Source organism: Microcaecilia unicolor, chromosome 13 (assembly GCF_901765095.1).
Source record: "Microcaecilia unicolor chromosome 13, aMicUni1.1, whole genome shotgun sequence".
NCBI classification, from domain to species: Eukaryota; Metazoa; Chordata; class Amphibia; order Gymnophiona; family Siphonopidae; genus Microcaecilia; species Microcaecilia unicolor.
In genome coordinates this window covers 100,367,718-100,393,139 of record NC_044043.1, presented here as the reverse complement: position 1 = coordinate 100,393,139, position 25,422 = coordinate 100,367,718, and the positions used below count along the sequence as shown (strand labels likewise).

The 25,422-nt window shown below is 44.1% G+C and overlaps 1 protein-coding gene across 8 annotated transcripts in view; it reads left to right on the top strand.

Moving 5' to 3' along the window:
• The first annotated feature begins 2,940 nt into the window (after window positions 1–2,940).
• The window catches only part of LOC115456858 (rho guanine nucleotide exchange factor 19-like), a 113,692-nt gene continuing 91,210 nt past the window's right edge, over window positions 2,941–25,422 (top strand). For 7 of the 8 annotated variants that reach the window (XR_003939932.1, XM_030186207.1, XM_030186206.1 and 4 more), the window contains exons 1-7: window positions 2,941–3,027; window positions 6,686–6,972; window positions 13,890–14,079; window positions 15,616–15,695; window positions 19,622–19,857; window positions 21,569–21,729; window positions 22,952–23,104. Coding sequence is in view for 7 of the 8 variants with exons in the window: in XM_030186207.1 (XP_030042067.1) it covers window positions 6,696–6,972; window positions 13,890–14,079; window positions 15,616–15,695; window positions 19,622–19,857; window positions 21,569–21,729; window positions 22,952–23,104 (1,097 nt within the window). In the remaining variant the exon portion in view is untranslated. Of the gene's footprint in view, window positions 3,028–3,092; window positions 3,179–6,685; window positions 6,973–13,889; window positions 14,080–15,615; window positions 15,696–19,621; window positions 19,858–21,568; window positions 21,730–22,951; window positions 23,105–25,422 lie in introns of those variants that run through there. The other variant, XM_030186201.1, reaches the window with a different exon arrangement.

Here is a 25,422-nt window from a genome sequence, read left to right as displayed (position 1 = left end):
GATTTAGCAGACTGTTGACCGGTTAAATCGCTTGTCGGGGCTAACTGCTAATATTATTCAGTGGCACTTAATCGACTAAGAGTCACTGAACTCAAAGCTGGCCATATTGGGGGTGTTCCGGGGCAGAGTTAGCACTTTGTCGCTTAAGTGCTGATATTCAGCACTTAAGTGGCCGGGTTTACCACATAAATGTCTGTCCTGTTTCTATGTGGTAACCCCATGGCTGCTTAAGTGCTGAATATCAACTTAAGTGGCTATGTCAGTGGTTCCCAACATGGTCCTGGAGGCACCCCAGCCTGTCAGGATACCCACAATGAATACGCATGAGATACAATGGAGGTGGTGCATGCAAATCTCTCTCATGAATAATCATTGTGGGTATCCTGAAAACCAGGCTGACTGGGTGTGTTCTGAGGACTGGTATGAGAAACCCTGATGATGAAGAGAAACCACTGACGAAAAGTGACCTTCCTCAAGGACAGTATCAAGTTCACTCAGAAGCCTGGTTACCACCATTGTGGTGCTTATGTCCTAAACAATATCCTGACCAGCAGGGATAAGGAATATTGGACTTTTCTACATGTTGAACTGGCTGATCGAATACTGGAGTAGAGGGAGTAGCCTAATGCTACCTGTATTGTAAACCGTTCTGATTTGCCTGGCAATAAGCGATGGAATAACAAAATAAATAAACGATAAACAATAAGATAGATGTGCACGCGGTGGAGGCAGGGCATGCAAATGTCTCTCATGAATATTAATTGTGGATATCCAGAAAACCTGCTGGGGTGCCTCCAGGAGCAGGTGTGGGAACCCCTGCACAAGGCCAGTGCTTCTCAACCCAGTCCTTGATGCACACCTAGGCCCACCAGATTTTCAGGATATCCACAATGCCTATGCATGAGATAGATTTACATGTCCATCACATGCATATTCATTATGGATATCCTGAAAACCTGATGGAACGGTGTGCCTCAAGGACCGGGTTGAGAAGCACCACACTAGGGCTCTTCTTCCACTTAAGTCCTTGAGGGCCGCAATCCAGTCGGGTTTTCAGGATTTCCCCAATGAATATGGCATGAGATCTATTTGCATGCACTGCTTCCCTTGTATGCAAATAGATCTTATACATATTCATTGGGGAAATCCTGAAAACCTGACCTGGCGAGGACCGAGGTTGGACAACTGTGGCATTAGGGAAAAGGCAGAATGGACCATTCGGTCTGTTTTCCCGAAAACCTGAAATCAGTCAGTAGCTCAGATCCAGTCCTGTGTAGTAAGCCAGTCCTCAGTTTTCAGCCATCCATGCAAGCAGGCCTATTGACAGATTGTAACTAGGTGTTTCTACAAGTCAAACCAGGACTGACTCAAGCTCCCCTACAGGCATGGAACCACAAAATAACCCGGGCCTAGCAGTAAAAAAGGGGATCCAGTTTTCAGGACACCTGCATAGCAGTAGTTCTCATCCAGTCTTTGGGATGAGATGCCCCTGGCCGCTTGGGGTTTTGGAACATCCAGAATGAAAATGCATGAGATAGATCAGTGTACAATGGAAGCAGTGGATGCAAAGCTAAGTCATGCATATTCATTGTGGGTACAAACAAAAAAGCAGATCACTAGGTGGTATTAATAAGACTTTTATTGGAGAAATAATCGCCCGACACAGACTGTGTTTCGCCCATAAGGGCCGCGTCAGGGGCTCTAAAATAACAAACAGTAATAAAATAAATGAATTAACAACATATATAACACCACTCATAATATATATAGTAACATAGTAACATAGTAGATGACGGCAGAAAAAGACCTGCACGGTCCATCCAGTCTGCCCAACAAGACAACTCATGTGTGCTACTTTTTGTGTATACCCTACTTTGATTTGTACCTGTGCTCTTCAGGGCACAGACCGTATAAGTCTGCCCAGCACTATCCCCGCCTCCCAACCACCAGTCCCGCCTCCCACCACCGGTTCTGGCACAGACCGTATAAGTCTGCCCAGCACTATCCCCGCCTCCCACCACCGGCTCTGGCACTGACCGTATAAGTCTGCCCAGCACTATCCCTGTCTCCCACCACCGGCTCTTGCACAGACCGTATAAGTCTGCCCAGCACTAGCCCCGCCTCCCAACCACTGGCTCTGGCATAGACCGTAAAAGTCTGCCCAGCGCTATCCCTGCCTCCCAACCTCCAGTCCTGCCTCCCACCACTGGCTCTGGCACAGACCGTATAAGTCTGCCCCGCACTATCCCCGCCTCCCACCACCGGCTCTGGCACAGACCGTATAAGTCTGCCCAGCACTAGCCCCGCCTCCCAACCACTGGCTCTGGCATAGACCGTAAAAGTCTGCCCAGCGCTATCCCTGCCTCCCAACCTCCAGTCCTGCCTCCCACCACCGGCTCTGGCACAGACCGTATAAGTCTGCCCCGCACTATCCCCGCCTCCCACCACCGGCTCTGGCACAGACCGTATAAGTCTGCCCAGCACTAGCCCCGCCTCCCAACCACTGGCTCTGGCACAGACCGTATAAGTCTGCCCCGCACTATCCCCGCCTCCCAACCTCCAGCCCCGCCTCCCACTAAAAAAATAAATAAAGAACTTAAAGAAAGTTAAGAAAAAAATTAAGAAAAAAGAAAGAAGTACATAGGATACCATGACATGTGCAATAACAAAATCTCAAATAAATACATCTAAATATTCATTTTATTTATTATTATTGTGGGTATCCTGAAAACCTGTCTGGCTGATTATTCCTACGATATATTCACTGGCTTTTTGCCAGCATTGCCCTCCTTTTGGGGGGGAGGGGCTATAAGAGAAGTATTTTATTGTAGAAGACTTCCAAGCCTTACTACCCAATCTGCACGAAAGCCAGACCTATGGGTGTTGTGCAGCCCCTGTTCTCTAAGGAGTTTCCAGAGCATGTGCACTTCCCCTTTAAGAGCTGGCTGGGCAGATACGGGATTTATTGGAACTTATTAAGTATCAGGTGTGAGGCTTCTTCCAGTCCTTGCTTCTGGCTCTCCTCAGGTAAGCAGCCTATAAGTAAGGGTAAACTTATTTAAAACAATATAAACAAGTGAAAAATAGTATTAAATGGAAATTTGGGTTGGGGGGGTTGCATTTGATGTGCTTTTAACCTCCCTGTCTTGCTTTGGGGAGGTCCTATGAGTGCTTAGGGGTGAGTAATATGTCCCTTCTGTTTCCTGAGTCTACTTTTGAGTTGTTATAATACCTGCATTTTTAAAAAAAAATTTGTGGAGGATTAAGTTGAGCTGTATGAATAGTTAATTAGAAATTGCTTTAGTTAACCACATCCAGGAATTTTCTCTTGCTTAAACCTGAGGAAACTCCTTCAGCAATCAGGAAAAGTCCCACAAAAGAGATTCTTAAGGAAGGAATCCTTAATTTGTAAAAGGAGATCGTGTGGGAATAAGTTGACCAACCATGCATGGAAAAATATAAAGCTGATGCTTCTATTGGCCAAATTATATTCTTATTTAGGCCAAACTTTATATTGTTAACTTTGTAGCTTATTGGTTTGTGTGGTTTTTGTTTGACCAAATATTAACAGGTCAGAGCAAAAAAATGAATCACCTGAACATACAGGATTAATCACTGAGGGTTACAGTCAGGGCTGGTTTAATTACCAGGGCAGACCAGGTAGCTGCCCAGAGTGGCAGTTTGAGGGATGGTGACCAGCAGCTGCATTCAAAGTAGACCAATAGGTCCTGATAAGCAGGAAAACCTCAGGACCTGCAGGGAGGGTCTGCAATTTCAAACAACTGAATGACTTTTACATATTAAGTTGTTTCTCTCATGTATGCTAAGATTGTTCGGCTAATCATTTTTTATAGGATTGTTCTGGGAGGAGGTAATGTTTTTTTTTTTTTTTGGGGGGGGGGGGTAATAAGTTCAAAAGTCTTAAGGAGTAAGATGGGCTCTGAAAGATTTGTGGAAGAGGACAGGTACAAGCCTGAAAAGCCACCTAGGACATCCGTAACTTGCACCAGACCTGGCTGTGGGGTGGGGGATAATGCTGGGGGTAGACTGAACCCTTTAAAGCTATAAGGTTGGAGGTATAAAGTGTCTATTAAAAAGACCCAGCTTAACTTCCCTTACTGTTCTAGGCGCCCTGGATCTGAATTTTTCCCTTAGTAGTCATTGATGCGTAATAGGCTTTGATGGTGTGTTTTATGCACTACCAGAAAATTTTATTATTTTGCCTTATCATTCTACAAACACAGCTACCAATGCCTCACTGCATGTCTTGTTTTCACCTGTTGATCTAGCTCACTAAAAAAAGGGTATTTTATTAACCTGAACAGGCATCACCCCCCTAATCTGCATAGAACGTAGAGTAGACTTTACAAAAATGTTATGTGTTTGCTACAAGCACTCTACTGGGACTTAAAACTGTGATAAGAGGAGCTCCTGGATGGTGTGGGGAAGGGGGGGGGGGGTTAGAGGAGGCTGTTACTGCATAGGCCAGTTCAAGGATTCTGCCAACAGCTGGTCTCTCAATAAAATAAAACAAACAGAAAAAAACCTAACACTGTCATACTAGGACAGACCGAAGGTCCATCAAGCCCACAATCTTTTTCCAATAGTGACCGGTCCAGGTCACAAGTATCTGGCAAGATCCCAACACAGTAAAACAGATTTCATCGCTGCTTAACTTAGAAATAAACAGTGGGTTTTCCCCAAGACCATCCTAATAATGGCTTAGGGACTTTTCTTTTAGGAAGTTATCCAAACCTTTTTTAAACCCCAATAAGCTAACCACTTTTACCACATTCTCTGGCAGCAAATTCCAGCGTTTAATTACACGTTGAGAGAACAAATATTTTCTCTGGTTTGTTTTAAATGTACTCCTTAGCTTCATTGCGACTGCACCTCGAATATTGTGTTCAATTCTAGTTGCTGTTTCTCAAAAAAGATATAGTGCAATTAGAAAAGGTGCAGAGAAGGGCGACGAAAACGATAAAAGGGGATGGGAAGACTTCCTTATGAGGAAAGGCTAAAGCAGCTAGGGCTCTTCAGCTTGGAGAAAAGGCGGCTGAGGGGATATATGATAGAGGTCTATAAAATAATGAGTGGAGTGGAACGGGTAGATGTGAAGCGTCTGTTTACGCTTTTCAAAAATACTAGGACTAGGGGGCATGCGGTGAAGCTACAATGTAGTAAATTTAAAATTTGTCTTCATTCAACGTGCAATTAAACTCTGGAATTCATTGCCAGAGAATGTGGTAAAGGCGGTTAGCTTAGCGGAGTTTAAAAAAAGGTTTGGACGGCTTCCTAAAGGAAAAGTCCATAGACAATTATTAAATTGGACTTGAGGAAAATCCACTATTTCTGGGATAAGCAGTATAAAATGCTTTGTACTTTATTGGGATCTTGCCAGGTATTCGTGACCTGGATTGACCACTGTTGGAAACAGGATGCTGGGCTTGATGGACCTTTGGTCTTTCCCAGTATGGCAATACTTATGTACCCCCTAGTCCTAGTATTTTTGGATAGAATAAACAAGCAATTCTCGTCTACCCATTCCACTTACTGAGAACTAGCCACTATCAGTTCACTACCGGATGCAAGTCAAACCACGCAGTGCCCACACTGCCAGCTAGCAGCTCAGAGCCCCAGATTCCTCCTTTGAGTGGCTGGAAGGAGCTTCCAGTTCAGAAATTGTGGGTGTTGGGATAGCGAGAAGACTGAGGAGGAGCTGCTATTCCATCCTTAGATAAGTGAATGCACTGGGGAATGGGGAGACAATGAGGCCGAAGATTGTTGAGCAGCCGGTGAAACTGGGTGGGGGGATTGAGAGGAGAAACAGGTTATAAAGGTTGCCATTGAAACTGTGTACTCTTGTTGTTCAACTACCCCAGTGGTTCCCCAACCTGGTCCCTTGGAGGCACCCCAACTAGTCAGGTTTTCAGGATACCCACAATCAGTGGTGTGCTGGAGCAGGCTTTCACAGGCTCGCAAGAGCCGGTTGTTAAGTTTTTAAGAATTTTGGGAGCCGGATGTTAAAGTAGGGCCCTCCATGGCTACTTTAACAACTGGCTCCCAAAATGTGGGCTTGGGCCCCCTGCTGAATTCTCTTTTACTTTGCTGGTGGGGATGCTGAGCCCTGCCAGCCAAGTAAATAGACTACTGCTGCTCTCCGTTCCTTGTTTCCAGCTCTGAGCAGCAAGCTGGGATTTCTCGAGCATGTGTGAGAAGTTCCAGCATGCTGCTCAGAGGAAGACCTTGGGAGTGGTGGCAGTCCGTTTATTGGCTGCCAGCAAAGGTATGCCTAGTGTGCCTGCACGAAGGTGGGGAGGAGAGAGAGACAACTGTTGCTCCCCCTCCCCCCCCCCCCCCGCCGGCCACCCCTGGCCCTTCCAACTGCAGAGTAGGAGATGTCTGGAGAAAGAGCCTGTTAAAAATTTACCAGCACACCCCTGCCCACAATGAATATGCATGAGGGAGATTTGCACACACTGCCTCCACTGCATGCAAATCTATTTCATGAATATTCATTGTGGATATGCTGAAAACCTGATTGGCTAGGGGGCCTCCAGGACCAGGTGGGAGTACATTGTGTCTACAAAACTACAACATTTTTAACACGTTGACTCCTGTCATTAAGTAGCAACCCCACATTGCTCTGATGCACAGGCCTGGTTTTTTTCTCCCCTTTGGTTAGGATACAGTCCATGGACCTCTTCTGTAGGAAACCTGGCTGCCTAGACTCTCCCCCACAGCCCACTGTTCTGGTGAAGAGATGTGCCTCCTGCCCAGACACCCAGAAGACCTCCATTACCCAGGAAAGGTTGCCTGAGCAGCGGCGTCTGCTTCTTCCTGCCTTCTTCCGGGCCAAGAAACCAAGGAAAGCGCTCTCCTCAATTAAGTGGGCCTCGTATGATGATGTCCACCTCTGCTGTCTGAGCTCACCGAGCACACACCAGTATCCTGACAGTGGGAGTATGGGGGGTAAGTGGTCTCCTGAAGGAAGTTGTATGAATGAGCATTTGGAAATTGCATTATGTAAGATGTGTTGACCTTCCCTGAGGACCTCTGTCTGGAAGCTACCTGAACATACAATTCAAAGCAGTAATGAAGATGTTGGGCTAGACTGTGTATGAGCTTTGCAAAGCTTCATTTTATTAATAGTGAATGTCCAACATCATTGATGTTCTCTTGCACTGGCAAGGGGCTCTGCACATGACTGTAGGGCTGAATCCTAGGATAGGCAGAGTACTGTAGGTTGGTGGAACATGTGAGGGGTTTTTGGACTTGGAAACAGGGATAGGAAGTTTCTGTGAGTTACAGGGGTTTTTGTTTTATTTATGTAACCAATGGGTTTATTTTTTTTTTTAATTAAATCACTTATTTATAATTTTTCATTTTACAAGGGTCAATTGCAAACAGTAATACAGAGATGACTGCACATTAATACAAGATAAGAAGAAAACAATCCCAACTAGATATATGGATTATATACAATCTTTCTCTTTCTTAGACCACAAAGTGAAGAAAAATAGGGAGAGTGAGATAAGACAAGGAGATCAATTAAACAGTAAACAGAAAAAAAGAAAACATGGTATTAACCTGATTATCCCCAGATATTACTCATCTAATTCATTATTCCACATTGATCATCTGGTTGGCTTCCTCAAGACCAAATACAGCGTATAGTCAATTAATTTCATTGAGAACATACTTATTGTCCAGGTTTTAGTTAGAAATAATACATCTGATTACATTCTCTCTCTTTTAAAAACCAGAAATTATTTAACGATACATATACTCAAGTCTCTAATTCAAATCCCATTGATTAAAGCAATCCCAGTTTTCACAGGCTTCACTCCTTTCGAAGTAATTATTAAGGAAATATTTCTGAGAAACTTTAGGAGTCATACCTGGAACTTTGGGGAAAAACAATTTCGACATTAATCATCCACAATAACATCCACCTTATTATTCAAAGTTTCTGGTCCATTATCATTTTCAAGATCATAACCACTTCTTGCTTGTGCAGAACTTCATCTATCATATCAATTTTTCACTCTCAAAAGGTTCAAATTGTCCATGCAACTCTCCAATAAGATATCTGAAACAAAGATATTTACTTCCGCCGTTAGGTCCCGAAGCGCCTTCCAGATGGTATTCAATGTAACCTCCATGGAAGCCAAAAACTCCAAGATGATTTCTGTTGAGGTGTTTAGGAGTGGTTCCGCCGATTTGGGTTCTGCTGTAAACGTCCTCCGTTTCAGCATATGCCTCTAACTCACTCCTCCACTCCTTTGGGCATGGTGGTTGAATAATTCGGGAGCGCTGGAGTTGTTTTTCCAGGTTCAAGAGCATCGATGCTCCTTCACCGGCGCTAATCAAAGGACTCGCCAACCCTTTCATCTGTGGGCAGTTTGATGTGCAGCGGTCCCGCACTTGCTGCTCAGGGGACAAAACGCCAGTCATCAGTGGCTGACTGCCGGTTGTTCCCTTCCTCTCAGTTAAGGAAAGTGCAATTGCAGAGAGGAAATTTACATAAAGAAGACAGAACTTTAGAGGGCAGCTGGGCCATTGGGCATACGAACTCCAGGTCACCATCTCACCACTCTCCCAGTTTGGGACACTCTTTGGTTTCTCCTCAGAGGCCTGTCTGATATGGGTAACCCTTCAGCATAGCCTTCTGAGTCATTGAAACACAGAAGCCCCTCTACCATTACAAGGTGGTGTCCCTTTGGAGGGGATGGGTTTAATTTTTTAAAATGTTTACTTGGTTCTGGAGCTGCTTCTGTGGCCCGAATTGGGTATTGGTGGCCGTGTGCTTCATTGGTGGCCAGCAAGTAGGAGTTTTGAGGGCCTGTAGAAGGAAGATGTGACCTTCCGCAACGCTGCCCAGCCAGGAAATGAAGTTTCTCGGGCCAGGAGCACTCAGGAAAATGGCCGGTCTGGGCCTGGTCAGGTCTCCAGGGACACATCTAGGCACAAACTGCAGCTGGGGCCTCAATTTTTGGGTGTACCAGCTTCAGTTCCGCTATTTTTGAGGTGTTTTTCCCACAGTTGTTGGAGGTCCATCGGGACTTATTTTGCTGGTGCAGGTCAAGGAGGAACCTTCAGGGGTTAAGGTAAGGGGTCTGGTAGCCAAGGTTTTTTTTTTATTTTTTTTTAAAGTTTTATTTAATTGCAGTTTTTGGCTGGGAGCTAAGGGGTTAATTTTTTGGTAAAATGTAAAGGTAGTATTGAGTTTCTGAGAACCTCTTAAGGAGGATTAGAACTTTTAAAGTTTTGGCAAAAATCATTTTAATAGAATAAGGTTTTAGTTTGAGGTATTTGTGGGGTTTTTTTTTTTTTTTTGGCAGGTGTCAATGGAGCAGAACTGCATGTTTTTGGATTGGACGGCTCTGGTTTTGGGGGGTAATATTTGGGGAACAAAATGTTAATGTCTGTAAACGAGCAAAGTTTATGCTAAAAATATGGACTGTGGGACTTGATGGGCTGTAGCGTAACAGGACCTTTTGAGTGAATTTTGTGAAAATTTTTGTGTTTGGGTAAAAATGTGGGGTTTTGTTTCCCTGTTATTTTCTATGGGATCAAAATGGAGTCTCTGGACTTTTCAGTTAAGTTCCATGACTTTTCAAATTTTTGTGTTATTGGATTGGCCACAGAGGTCAGCTGGTGACTCCGAGTCAGCTGCTCAGATGCTCAGACTGTTGTCAGAGGGACTGAAGTTCTAAGAAAGGTTGGATGCATGGGCATAGTTTGGGGGGGGGGCGAGGGGGGCAGTGCCCCCCCCAAACAAGCTGCCCTTACCGAAACCTCCTGGTTCCCAAGTTTTAATGAAAGAGCTCAGACTCTACACACCAATTCTGCCTTGTCATAGATTCTGTGACTGGTTGCAGGGGGCCTGGCTATTGTAGGGTGGGTCCCTCAGTGATCACCCCATTCCTGAAGGGTGGCCTGGTATTTGAGTCCCGGCACCTTTTTCACTAGAAAAAACACACTGCGTGTGCGGGGCCGTACTCCTCCCTCACCCGCCTCATAATGTAAGTTCCTGTTTCCGGAGAAAGGAGGGAAGCTGGCAGCGGCACGCACAGCAGGAGTACAGTCCTGCACACGTTTTTATTTTGTTTTGTATCGGCGTCGGGTGCGGGGGGGAATGGCGAGAGAGAAGCAGGGAAGGGTAAAGCTCAGAAGCTCGCAGTTCCTCCAGCTGCCACAGCAGTAGCTGGGAGGAGTAGCTAGTAGGTTGGCGCTTATGTCCCTAACCTTGCTGGGGGGGGGGGGGGGTAGAGTGAGTGAGAGGACAGGTGACTCAGGGAAGGGGAGTGAGGGAGGACAATCTGGATGGAAGGGAGAGAGACTGGATGGAACAGGGAAAGCCTGGAGAGGCAGTGAATGGAAGAGGATAGAGAGGGGGGAGACAATGAATGAAAGGGGGAGGCAATGGAAGGAGGAGGAGGAGAGAGGGGGAGATACTGGATGGAAAGGAATGAGAGAGATGGGAGATGGCTGGAGGTAAGGGGGAGTGGAGACATTGGATAGAAAGGGGAGATGCTTGATGGGAGGGATGAAGGGGAGATGCTGGATGGAAAGGAGTGAGAGAGAGATGGAAGATTCTGCAAAGGGGGGAGAGGGGGGGAGATGTTGAATGGAAGGGGGAAGAGAACATGATGGAAAGGAAGAGAGAGATGCTGGATAGAAGGGGGAAGGGGATGGAAAGAAACAGGATGGAATAAGGGGAGAGAGGATGGAAGGAGAGGGCAGAGTTAGTGAAAGTCTGGGGAATATGTATAAGGGGGCAGGGGTGAAGGAAAGAGATGGAACTTGTAGGCAGATGTAGTAACAACAGGGAAATTGAAGACTGGTTAGTAATGAAATCTCTGGACAAAGGCAGAAAAATAAGTGGAAGAAACTGGAAGGAAAAGATCAATGCGGGATATGGATGTAATAAAGAAAGTGAAGCAGACTGGAGAGAGAGAAATGGCATGGAAAAGGAAATCTTGGCAAGAGAGTTAGCAGAAACCAGAGACTGGAATCAAAACGATTAGAAACATTAAATGACTAGACCACACAGGTAGAAAAACAAAATATTTTTAATTTAAAAACTAACATTATGAACAGTGCAAAGTGGAAAATAAGGTAATAGTTTCTATTGGACTAAATGAATACATCTTTCAGTTAGCTTTCAAAAGCCTAAACCACCTTCTTCTGGTTTGGACAGTATACCATGCTTAGGGGTCCCTCTACTAAGGATGGAGTGGAGGAGTGGCCTAGTGGTTAGGGTGGTGGACTCTGGTCCTGGGGAACTGAGGAACTGAGTTTGATTCCCACTTCAGGCACAGGCAGCTCCTTGTGACTCTGGGCAAGTCACTTAACCCTCCATTGCCCCATGTAAGCCTCATTGAGCCTGCCATGAGTGGGAAAGTGCGGGGTACAAATGTAACAAAAATAAAAAAAAAATAAAATAAGGTATGCTAATAGATTTAGGACACACTGATTAGTGTGTGATAAATGTTAAGAAGCCCATAGCTATAAAATGGTCATCTTAGCATTTAGCTTGTGCTCAATCCATTAGCACAGCTTAGTAAAAATGGACCCCCTTAATTTGTAATGTAGTATATAGAATATGTCAGGTGTTTGAAATTTAACCCTGCTGTCTTTATATTTTGCACAGGATCAGAGAACACATTACTGTTTTTCTGGTGTATTGAGTGCAAAGTCTGGCTGCTTGGGAGTTTAATTTTTGTCCACATATTTCTATTTTTAGTCTGTAATTACATATTCTATATTTGGTGAAGGTTTATCTGCGTGTGTGGAAGAGACCAGGTATTCTGCTAGCATTGAACACCTATGCAGGGATCAGTATGTAGTAGTCTGGCCTGTTCAGTTTTCCAGTAGGTGTGCTTGATGCTATGTGAATGTGAGAGGAGGGATAATGAGAGAAATTTTCCCATGGTGCTGGCTTATTTCAGTAAAAAGAAAAAAAAAAAAAATATATATATATATATATATATATAATTCAGTGTTTTAGGCTTCTGTGTGTTTTGAATAAACATAATGTATATGTATAAGATGTATGTATGCAAATGAATATACTAATGTGCCATGCCCCCCTCCCCCTCCCCCAAATGAAACAGTCAAACTACGCCCATGGTTGGATGCATGTATGACAGCTCTGTTTAAGAGAGATTTTGGACTAAAGGGCTGTCGGCTGATTTTAAATTTAGCATTCCTGACCTTGTGGGTTTAAGGGAGATCTGGTGTTCAGGCTAGAAGTAATTTCCTTTCAGGAAAAATAATATTCTGCTACTTAGGGAAGTGTTATGAGAGAGTGTGAAAGGAATGGGAACTGTGACAGGTGTTCAATTTTAATGTGGGAGTGAGGTCACAGTACGAAAAAAAAATTTTCTTTTCAGAATGGTTGGTTGGATTTGGCCTACAAGGCCCAAGTGCTGGTTTACTGGCCTGGTAGTATCCGTGATTAGGATGCTATATACTCATATAGGTGCGAATGGGTGAGGCCACTGGAGCTTTATTCAGAAGTAAAGTGCAATCCTGAGAAGGAGGGATTTATTTTAAAAGCAATTTTCTTCAGTACAACTGCCTGAGTGTAAAGGCCTAGGGCTCACAAGCATAGGTGTTGGCCTAAAAGGAAAGTACAAGTGTGTGTGGAAAATTGGATGAGTGAGAGAGTATTCTGGAAAGTTACCTGTACCCTTCTTAGTATAGGGATGAAAGTGACAAGATAGGTCTTTTTAAGGACCTCAACTATTGATTTTTTTTTTCTTTAATAGTTAGAGGCCCAAATGAACTCTTTCCTCTTAGAATAACTTGAAATAAGCCAGGAACATGAAGATAGACTTTGTTTTTGAGGAGTTTAAATTCAGGGCAGTAGGACAAGGTTCCATAGTCTTTATCGGAGCAGGTGTGAAGCAAAGGGCCCCACGGTTCAAGCAAGGTGAAGAGAGAAGACTCGAGAAAGCCCACACTTTCTATAGATAAGTGTATTCACACACTTGGAAAAGAAAGAAGATACACTGAGACAGTAGACTTACCTGATAGGGAAGACCCAGATCTACAGAGGTATGAAAGACAAAAATTGGCCACAGAGTCTTTAGATAAATGCATTTTCAAAGTTAACAAAAAAAACTGAAAATAATTAATTGAATCATACTTATCTGATATTCTGATTCTTTGCCCTGTTGATGGGAATGTACAGTTTTACTTGTAAAAGGAAAAGTGTTATAAAGTGAAGCTGTTTAAAAGCAATTAACAATTTTTGTTTAGTTTAAAAAGTTCCTAGACTGCTGTAACATCTAACTGGGTTTTTTTTTAATTGAAATTTTTATCGAATACAAAACAGCAAACAGCCAAATCCACGTTTTACATGTTGCTTCTTAACAAATAAATCCCTTTCCCCAACTCTTACCCCCCTTCCCTTCCCCGGTGGTGAATGAACCTGATCAGCAATACTGTTCATATAGTGTCCAAATCTTGGTGAAAGCCATCACGGACCCTCTCCGCATAGCCGTTAACTTTGACCTCTGATAGAGAGAGTCCCGTCTAACTGGTTATTGATTCGTAATCCTTTGTTTTCCTTTTGGTTTAGAACTAAAAGAACCTGGTTAGTCTAATGTGCCCTGCTATTCAGATTTGTCTGGTGATTTGAGGTAAGTGGCCGATTAGGACTACAACAAATGGTAATTGGTAAAGTCACCAGAACAGGACTGAATCAACAGAAGCTACATTTATTTTTAACAAAGCAGGCTGGATGTCTTGGATGCTGCAGTTCTGGTTCTATGACACTGAATATGTTCAATGGCTGACTGACTTTCTGTTTTAAGTTTTGTACAACAGCTTGTCTGACTGCCGTCTTCATAAATTCTCTCTGTATTGCCTTACAGAGCCTTCTAACAGTGATGTGGCTGCTTTGGTGGATTCCAGTTGTTTTACCAACACAGCTGCAGGAAGGGAGGGTCCAGAGGTTACTAGCCCTGCAGCCCTGCTCTGTGCCACTTTCCCAAGGGGTGCAGTTAAAGCTCAGCCATCTGCCACAGAACCTACCTCTGTGAAATCTGCATGCCCTGAGGCAAGGTACAAGAATATTGGCAGGTCACACTATGGCAGTTTCACTGATATCATCTCAGGCTACTACTTATTTCTATTACACTACTAGATGCGGTGCACACCTCCCCTCTGGAAGCTTATTGGCAGCACCCTTTTTTTTGTTTTGTTTTGTTACATTTGTACCCTGCGCTTTCCCACTCATGGCAAGCTCAATGCGGCTTACATGGGGCAATGGAGGGTTAAGTGACTTGCCCAGAGTCACAAGGAGCTGCCTGTGCCTGAAGTGGGAATCCAACTCAGTTCCTCAGTTCCCCAGGACCAAAGTCCACCACCCTAACCACTAGGCCACCCTTCAGTTCTCAGATTTTTTTTTTAACCATTCTTCTTTCATCTGCAGTCCCATGTTCTCCCAGCAGGGGGGGGCTGTAGGGAGTGGTGGTACCAGGTAAAAAAAAAAACCGCAACACAAATTAGCCCTGACAAAGCCCCTGACAAATAACCCCCGACAAAAGGGCCTACCCCTTGAGTATTTTACCTGTTCTGCTCCTGAATTTATTTGTGAATTATATGTGGGGAAGACACATGGAATTGAGTGGCAGAATGCTATTTTTACAGAATAAGTTTCTCTAGGACATGAAGGAGTGTTTTATGGTAAAACAATTTTATCAAGATTTGGGGTTGTTTGATGAAATTGATTCCCTTGAATAAATTCTCAGCTACTATGTTTTAGAAATTATTATCCTATAAATTCAGATTGGGCAGTATATCAGCAGTGAATCGATGTATATGATGGTGTATGTAGGTTCACCAGACTATTATGGAAATTTGTGAAGGATGAGGACATTGAATGGCTGGTGTTTGTGCTTGTTCGTGTGGCCTCCAGAGTCTCTAATCACGGTCCACACTACTTACACAATCCAATTCCTCCCAATCGATATCTTAAGAGCTGGACAGCGGATAAAACTTATTTAGACTGAAATAAAGAAAAAAAGGACCAGAGAAGCGCTTCTCGGGGTTAACACTGGTTTATTTAATTATCCAGAGATTAGGATAAAAAATTAAGAAGATAGTCATAGGAATAGTCTAGGATATGGTAGAAATAAGAACATTTATAGGATACCAAGAGGCATATTTTCAAAGCAGTTTGGGAGGCTAAGTGCTTTGAAAATGAGCCTCATTGTGGTATATGAGATTATTTGTAGAAAAGTCTGTGTATAAAAAAAAAATTTTGTATGATTTTTGCTGGTGTAGAGTTTGTGTGTATGATTGAGTTGATTAGTGTGGAAGAGCATTTTCAATATAATGTATAAATCTATTCCAACTTTCCAATTTAGTTTGCCTTCATATTACAGGTCTGCAATTTGTAGTTTGTGTTCCTTTTGTTCTGCTTTCTCAATGGATAGGGCTATTGTCAGAGGCTATTATATCGCGGTGCTGGCTGTGGGGGAAGCTCACAGTTCTGCCAGCAGGAGGTACTGTAAGAATATGGAGTACTGAATATAGGGATATCGCATGTTGTGACCTGCACGGTAAGAAATTTTGAATATATATTTTATATCTTAGTTTTTTAGGGAACCTTTCAAAAAGGGGCACAAAAGAAGCCAAAAAATGCAAGCGGAGGGAATCGAAATATATCCACTCCCGTAAGTATAAAACGATTTATGTGCTCCAGGCCTGTAAACTAGCTCCTCCCTCTTCAGGTCCTGCCTCCCAGTCAGCTGGTAATGGGATGAGTAGCACTAGACTCATGTCCTCCTGACTATATGTGGGAGAGATGGGGCAGCTGGGCCAGAGGAATTCCTTAGGCAGCTCTAACTTGTGCAGCTTGACCTTGATGTGGTGAGGGTGACCCTAGAGGCTGGTACACCAGCTGTGCATCCTATGATTAGTCTGGACAGGTACACAGCAAGCTAGAAAAATGACTGAGGGAGGCTGGTGTGGATTAGAATAAAAACTGCCTTTTATTTATCCCTTCAAGACTCTAAACACAGTAAAGTGATGGCAAAAAGTATCAAACATGCTCCAATCCTTTGCGCTCCTCTATTCCTTCTGTAACCCTTCTCTCTCTTCCTTGGAAAGGGACTTTTCACTCTCAGGACTTCAGCAGCCCCAATTGCCTTCCAAATTCTCTTGGCATAGGATTGACCCTGATCTTTGCTCTCTCCTGATAATACTTGGACAAGTCCCTTCTCTCTTTGTTAACGTAAGCGCCTCATGCTCAGTCTCTCTGGAATAGGAAAGCAGGAGACACCCCTGCATACCTACAAAACTGGTAAACCAGCCCCTAGGGTCACCCTCGGTCCCTTTTCTCTTTGCTCATTAACACATGCTCCACCGGTCTGGACTAGGCTATGGTCAAGTACTGTTGGGTGTTAATCCTTTCCCCAATTTGGACGTGGAGCTGGTGGTAGCTTTTTTTACTCTCCTATCCAGTGATCCCTTCTGGCTGCCTTGGGGTGTAGTTGCTTTTCAGACTTACAACCCCAGGGACAGGCTCCACTCCCAGCCTTCCCCTTCTCTTGGCTGCTTCTTAGCCTCTTGAGTAAAAGATTAAAGGTCTTGTTGAGCACCAGAGTGGGAGACCCAATCTAGACTACATTCCCAGAACATCAAGCAATAAGAAGAAAATAAAGACTCCTCCCTAGACTCTGATTTTTATACTTCCCTCTAGTACTCAAGGATCTGCTGCCACTGGGCTACTTCACAGAATAGTCCACCCCTTCATTAGTATCTCTAGCATTACTCTGATGCAAGGACCCAGACTGTGCCTCCTATCAGGAACACTGTGACATCCACAACACTTGGTCCTAAACACATTTGGCTACCGAGGTCTAGTTCAAAAATATGAGTCAGACCAATGGGACATCCAGCCCTGTATCCTGTTTCCAACAGTAGTCAATCCGGGTCACAAGTGCCTGGTAGAAACCCAAATAGTAAAAACATTCCATGCTACCCAGGGCTTTTTTTTGAGGGGGTACTTGGGGGTACTGAGTACCGGCACCTTTTCCATTGTCTGCTAAAATTGACCCATGGACCCCAAATTTTAAATGAAAGAGCTCAGGCTCTGCACACCAATCCAGCCTTGTTATAGATTCTGTGACTGGTTGCAGGGGGCCTGTCTATTGTGGGGTGGGTCCCTCAATGAGCCCCCGAAGGGTGGCCTAGTATTTGAGTACCAGCACCTTTTTTGCTAGAAGAAATGCACTGATGCTACCAATCCCAGGGCAAGCAGTTGCTTCCCCATGTCTATCTCAATAGACTTTTTTCCTCCAGGAATTTTGTCTAAATATTTTTTTAAACCCAGATATACTAACTGCTGTTACTACATCTTCCGGCAAAGTTCCAGAGCTTAACTATTTGTGTGACAAAATATTTCCTCCTTTTTTTTTTTGGTTTAAAAGTATTTCCATGTAACTTGAGTGTCCCCTAGTCTTTTGTACTTTTTGAAAGAGTAAAAAATTGATTTCACTGCCACTCATTCTATACCACTCAGAACTTTGTAGACCTGAATCAAATCTCCCCTCAGCTGTTTTTCCAAGCTGAAGAGTCCTAACCTCTTTAGCCTTTCCTCATACGGGAAGAGTTCCGTCCCCTTTATCATTTTGGTTGCTCTCTCTAATCCCGCAGTATATATTTTTGAGATATGATGACCAGAACTGAGTGCAATACTCAAGGCAGGTCGCACCATGGAGCAATACAGAAGCATTGTAGTATTCTTGGTCTTATTTTGCATCCCTTTCTTAATTCCTGGCATCCTGTTTTGCTTTTTTGGCCGCCGTCACACACTGTGCAGAAAATTTCAGCATATTATCTACGACACCTAGATCTCTCTTGGGTGCTGACCCTCAAGGTAGACCCTAGCATTAGATAATTATCATTTGGATTATTCTTCCCAATGTGCATCGCTTTCTTTGTCCAAATAAATTTAACTTGCCATTTGGATGCCCAGGTCTTCCTGCAATACCTCACAGTCCGCATGTGTTTTAAGAACCTTGAATAGTTTTGTGTCTACAAATTTAATCACCTCATTCATCGTTCCAATTTCCAGATCATTTATAAAAATGTTAAATAGCACCGGTCCCACTACTGATCCCTGTGGCACTCCACTATTCACCCTCCTCCAATGAGAAAAATGGCTATTTAACCCTAACCTCTGTTTGTTTGTTTTTTTTCTGTCCAATAACCAGTTCCTAATCCACATCAGAACACTGCCTCCTATCCCTTGACTCCTTAATTTTCTCAGGAGTCTCTCGTGAGGAACTTTGTCAAATCTTTCTGAAAATCTTGAGCCTGTACGTCTAGCTCCATCTGTACCTGTTTTCAAATCTATGCTGAAAACCCACCTTTTCACCACTGCTTTTGGCTCCTAACCACTACTCAATTCCCCTATCCTTGTTCCTTCTCACCCAGTACTTCCCTCGCCCTTAATTGTCTTGTCTGTCTGTATTTTTAGATTGTAAGCTCTATCGAGCAGGGACTGTCTCTCTGTGTCAGGTGTTCAGCGCTGCGTGCGTCTGGTAGCGCTATACAAATGTTAATAATAATAATAATACACTATATTAACTGGTTCACTTTTTTATCCCCATGTTTATACAGATGGGGAGAACTCCTGGGGGCTTCTACCTCGGCTCTTAAACTTGACTTGTGCACACATTAATCTACTCAGTTAATACAATGTGCTTACATGCTGCCCCTTCCTTGAGCTACTGCTGTTTCTCATTTCCATAGCGCTAGTAGATGTGCACAGCGCTGTACACACGTAAGAGCGTAAATCTATTCAAGACAAACAGGACAAATAAGGGGCTACGGAGTTGTTGTTGGGATGACTAAGGGGGTTAACAGTGGGCATTTAGCCTGGATTTCAACTGGACCAGAGACGGGAGTACAACATACCAACTTAGAAATTTGATTCCAGGTCTACAGTGCAGCAAGAAATGGAGTCTGGAGTTGCCCTCTTCTCTACCTACCTCTCATGTCCTCTTTCCCCCTCCTCTCCCCTCCCATCATCAGACTAGAATTTCATTGTGTCGTGAACTGCTTAGTCACCTATCCAGGATAAATTTTACGGTATATCAAATGCACAAATTCCATCCTAACTTGATATTACCCTATACCAGAGGCCTTAAACTCTAGACCTGGAGGGCTAAACTGGCCTAATGAATATGCATGAGAACTGCCTACGATGGAGGTAGTGGGCACACAAATCTTTTGTGGACTAATCATTGTCTGTCAATGCTGATTGTGAAGGGCTCTAAAAATCTAACCAGAGGAAACTACTGTGTTGAGTTTTGATCAGCATGAGTGACCCCTGTACACTGAACAGAGGAGAACAGGGGTGCTGAAGCTTCAGGAGGTCGGATGCATAGGCTGGTGATCGCCTCTTGTCTCCCTTTTTAGTTAGCGTAGAGGTTTTATGCTGACAAATGTATATTTCGGAATCCTGTGCTGCTCTTGGAATCTGTATTGGTTGACATATATGGAGGGTGTCTAGTGCAGGAAATGAGGTGGAAACACAGATATTCATGGTCCTTATTGATGCATCCCTTTGGTTCTCTCTACTTTTTCCTAGAGCCTCTGTATCAGGAATATTGGGTCACATATACCACTGCAGATGGGAAACCTAAGGAACAAAGGTTTGGCGTGGAAACGCCTCTGTCCATTGCCGGTTTCATCTCCTCCTCCCTGCTTGGTGCTTCCTCACAGATGTCGCCCCGTGACTACACCTCCTTTTGGCAGGACATCCCAGAAGTGAAGACCAAGGGGCTACTGGAAAAGATCTCCCCCCAGCGCCATCAGCTGCAGGAGGTAATGGGGGATCTTAATGTGAGGATACAGGGCTGCCGGGTGGCTCCGTTATCCCTAGACCTATTGTAGGAACAGAGAGGGTGGGGTTTCAGGAACACATTTCCAGGGCTCAATATTTAAAAGATGCTCTCATCATTCTCCCCCCCCCCCCAAAAAAAAGAAAAATTACTGGGGAGGGGGATCCACTGCCACTGTCCTTTGTTTTGATAAGGGTGGGCTCTGTTGCCATTAGAACGTTTTTAGGGGATAGTAGGGTTAGTGCAGTCCCTGAGCTACACTGCTTCAGCCCATGTGTCCAACCTTCTCTCTCTGGGTCTCATCACGGCCCACTTCCACTGCATCTCAACATATGATCCTTTTCCTGATGAGGCCTGTAGGCAGAACTAACCCAAGGGTATATTTATACCCTAGATTAACCTTCAGTCATGCAGTCTCTTTCTCCTCTCTACCACCCTACACCTTCGGAAGTGGCTGAAGCCCATACCCCCCCCCCCCCCAATAGTCTAGTATCTCCCCTCTTTGTTTTACTATTTCCCTCCTCTCCCCCCTCCCCCTCAACCAAGTCCAGTATCCATCATATTTCATTCCTGTTGCTGTACCTCTTTTCAGGCCATTACAAATTGCACAGCATTACTGTCAGGCTTTGCAGTAGAAACCCAAAGGGTGTAGCCTCTCCTCAATGCATTTCCTATTGGGGAAGAGGGGGAATTGTGGGACATGGTCTCGGAGCACTGAACTCTCTACTGGAAGTGGACTGGCCTGGGAAAGAGGTAGAGCAACAGTGATGGCAGGGGGAGTGGGTGGGTACTGGCTACAGAACCGGGGTGGGGAAGGGGAGATGAAGATGCTTTCCTGGTGCACCACTTCAGCCCTAGTAGGCATGCTTAGTTCCCCTCGTGGCAAGGCCAGCCCTGACTGAGCATAGTGGCAGGAATAGACCCCCCCCCCCCCACACTCCTCCCATGCTCCAGTTTGACGGGCAGCTTCTTGATGCAGAGGTCAAAATGTTCTGTGCAGAGAACCTTGTTTGGCAGCCTGATACACAATCTTACAATGTGTACTTGCTAGAACGCTCTTTCCAGAGTTGTATTGAAACGTTTTATAAAAATATAATAGTCTAGAACAGAAAGAAAGTGGCAGACAGGAGGTCAAGGCTCTGCTGTTCATGTGTTGAATGTCTAGTGAAAGATCTGTGTTTTAAGACTGTGGGGCCTGATATTTAAAACAATTTAAACAGCCAGGAGAGGTTTCTGGCCTTTTAAATTGCTTTGTCTGGGGCAAACCAGCGAGATTTATTCAACGGCAGTTAACCAGATGATGCTGCTGGAAATGTTCAGTTAGTGCCCCACTCAAAACCAGATATTTGGGGGGGGGGGGGGGGGGGGAGGGTGTACCTGGGGCCAATGTAGCCACATAAGTCAGCCCTATCTTTAAGCGGTTCACCATAGCTGGATATGCTTTCGTCGCTCAGGTATACTGGAAATTCAATGCCGGAGCCTGAAGGAGGCCTGACATTGAATTTCTGGGAATAACATCAACAGCCTGATTGTAGCTGGCTGAAAATCGGGCCCATGGTTTTAATAGCATTTATAAGGGCTCGTGGGCATAGGTGACTGTTGGGAATCGAATCCGCTTTGGGCAGCAGTGGATTCGGATGGTTTGGTGCTAACAAGGGAACTACTCGGTGATGGGTTTGGCGTCTCATTCGCAGACTGTATTTGAAGTCATTACTTCAGAAGCCTCCTACCTGCGCAGCCTCTCGGTCGCAGTGAATCACTTCCAGAAATCGAGCAAGCTTCTTCAGCTGTTGGGTCCCAGGGATATGCACACCCTGTTCTCGAACCTGCAGCAGGTGAAGGAGGTCAGTGAAAGGTACTGTCACAACCAGGACGCAGCTCATGTAACATTAAGGCACGGTTGGGGAGGGCGGCAGGCGCGGGTGTGTTGTTTCTTTATTCCTGTCGGAATCTGGGGTTTTTTGTTTTTTAACCTATTAGTGCCCAATCACTTATGGGAACATTGGGCACTAATGGGTTAATGTAGAGATTCCCAAACATGTCCATGGGACCCTACAGCCAGTTCCCAAATGTATTATAAACTGTTGCACTAATTTAAAAAAAATTGTCCTTCTCTAAATATCCACAAAGAATACGCTTGAGGAATTTGCATGTGATGGGTTTCCAATTCATGCAAATAATCTCATGCATATTTATGGTAGATATCCTGAAAGCCACCAGGATGAGAGGCCCTCAGTAAGAGCATCCACTGCTTAAAAGGTCTGTCCAGGACTGAATTTAGGTCATTCAGTCAGCAGAACACTGCTGGGGGGGGGAACCAAAGGCTTCCTCCTTCCTCTTATCAAGTTGCACAGGATACCATCAGGGCTCCAGTCAGTTCGAAGTCTGTCACTTCAACACGGGCCCAAATGAAATTTAAAGGTGGTGGTTGTCTCCTACTCAGCCTTTTCTTGCCCCACTCATATTCTGAGAGAGGAGGCGCCACCTAGTGGTTACAGCAGCAGGGTTCAAATCCCACTGACACTCCTTGTGATCTTGGGCAAGTCACAACCTTCCACTACCTCAGGTAGAAATGTTTGGGGACAGGAAAATGTTTACTGTATCTGAATGTAACTTGCTTTGACCTAGCACTGAAAATGAGTGAGCTACATCCAAACAATTGTGTTCGTTGCCCACTTCTCATCTCCGTCATGTGTCCAGTTTTTCCTTTCCTTTTTTTTCGCTTTTGTCTGAATCTTCACTATCCCTCTTTACCTCTTGTTTCCCTGGTTCTCCTAGTCCAGTCAGACCACGATTAAGAGGGACTCTGGTGCACTCCTGGTCCCAGAGAGGAGGTCACGGGGTCTTCGTGGCACAGTGCACACTGCTGATCTTGGGCCATTCTTGTGCCTGGTTGAAACTGGGTGGAAAAGTGCTGGAACTGCCCCAGTTGAACCCTGTTCTAGAAGGCTGAATGCTCTACGTAGGAGGGAAGATTGGAATACATTTCCCTTGTATTGCAGCTTGGGGAGCAGCAGCCTATTGATGTGCAGCAAACATTCAGCCTTGTCTTTCCAAATCGTTGGTTTTTTTTATAGGTTTCTCCTGGACCTGGAAGATCAGCTAGAAAGTGATGTTTTCCTGTCTGAGATTGGGGAGCTGATCCTGAGACACTGTCCAGCCTTCCAGAAGGTTTACATCCCATATGTCACCAACCAGATGTATCAGGAGCAGCTCATACAGCAGCTGATGTAAGTGGCTCCGTTATCCTTTGCTGGTAGGAACTTGGGATGGGCAGCCCCCAAATTGTCATTATCTTTTCCTATGTCATGTGCAGCACTGTTTATTTTTGTTACACTTCATTTTCATTTTGGGAGCAATGTCATGAGGGCGCACTGTTATCAGAACAGTATGTCGTCATATTTCTCTGTTGTGGGATTGTTAACATGGGATATTCAGTTTCCTGTGACACTTCTAACGTATTGCAAAAGACAACCCATCCCTAGCATAAGTACATAAGCAATGCCACACTGGGAAAAGCCCAAGGGTCCATCGAGCCCAGCATCCTGTCCATGACAGCGGCCAATCCAGGCCCAGGGCACCTGGCAAGCTTCCCAAACGTATAAACATTCTATACATGTTGTTCCTGGAATTGTGGATTTTTCCCAAGTCCATTTAGTAGCGGTTTATGGACTTGTCCTTTAGGAAACCGTCCAACCCCTTTTTAAACTCTGCCAAGCTAACCGCCTTCACTACGTTCTCTGGCAACGAATTCCAGAGTTTAATTACGCGTTGGGTGAAGAAAACGTTTCTCCGATTTGTTTTAAATTTACTACACTGTAGTTTCATCGCATGCCCCCTAGTCCTAGTATTTTTGGAAAGCATGAACAGGTCTGTCTTTTACATTTTGAGAGCTTAATATACTGCCTTCTGAATAACGCACAAAGCGGTGTATGGCTAAGGTTCCTTTTTCGTAGAGCTTTGTCATACTGTTCTTGTGCCTTTTATAAACATCTACTGACCCCCTGATGCAGCATTATTAGGCAAACATGGCATATCGCGGTCCCAAGGGAAGACTCCTGCTGTGGATATAAAGGGAGGGTGTCCAAAGAAAAGGAGTCAATGGTGCAGCTTTTGTGCTGCTGCTTTGTGGGGATTTTTCTTTCCGTTTGCAAAGCAGATGCATCTGAAAAGTCTCTCTTTTGGGTAGTAAATATCACTCTCTGGGAAGGTCCATCTTTGACATCCCTGGTTGGGAATTGAACTTCATCACCTGAATTTCCATTGGAGTGTTGCACGTTGCCATGCAGACCAGGCCTTAAGAATGGCCTGACAAGGTAGTAATATAAACCTAAAAAGGTTAAATTATAAATTCCAGATGCCGCTTCGATATTCAGTGGTCTATAGTTTGTTAAGATGGCAGAAAAATGGAATCTTTTTTTTTTTTTTTAATGGCCCTTGTCTCCCTGGTGGTTGGTAGGTAGCGGTTTGATTTTTACATGTTGAAGGTGAGTTCTCCACTTGTGCTCAGGTTGGGAAGGTGGGAATGGGTCCAGAAGAATCCGCCTAAGCGGAGAACTCAAACACCCCACGGAAAAACACAAAAGTGTGACGAGAGAGAGTGGGAGGTTGACCACGGACACCAAAGACTGAAGAGATGAACACTTTGCATTATGTAAACGTTTTCGTAAATATTTTATTTTTCTTTGAGTTTTAAAGTTTTCTACCACTCTTTTTTTTTTTTTTTTTTTTTTTACAGCATAATTATGAGCCCGTTTGTTTTGTTGCTATTTTTAATTCATTTTTATGTACCCTCATTACATTGCTCCAATGCAAATTTACAATTGGTAGTTAAGATAGGTGCAACCATCAATGTTTCCATATTTATCTTCTATATATGTGTATTATTTTGAATTGTATTTAAATTGTCAAGATAAATTATACTTTTTATGTATACTTTCATCTTTTTACACATATTTTATAATTTCTTAAAACATTTTATTAATATATTTAAATGATGTGGTGATGAACATTGTTCTTATGTATATTCTTTATTTCTCTACACAGCATATTTTATTGTCATTCCTTTTATTTTTTTATATATATGTGTGTATATTCTCTTGTAGACTCCTGATGCAGGCCTAGTGGCCAAAACACAACGTTTGTGTCGAGTCTTTTTATCAATAAACGTTTGATTATAAGTGTTCATCTCTACAGTCTTCGGTATCCGTGGTCAACCTCCCACTCTTTCTCTTCACACTTTTGGAAAGGTGGGCGTGCCATGCTGCCCTCCTCAAATTTGGCAAGTCTCCCGACTCCTGTGCAACATGGGAGAGATGGGAGCCAACTACTCAGTTTCTTGTTTTCTCTGTTGTAAGCAACTTCAGATGTTGCGGCCAATACGTTAACTGTTTGGTCATGCTGGCAGAGTGGAGTGGGCTGTGGACCATAAGCAGAATCGGGCAGGGGCAAAATGGCTCCCTCTTGGTATTTTTGCCTCCTTGGACTACAAATCTGAGCACAGAAGCCTGAAAAGGATGGTAGGGAAGCAACCTCCTCTTCTACCCAA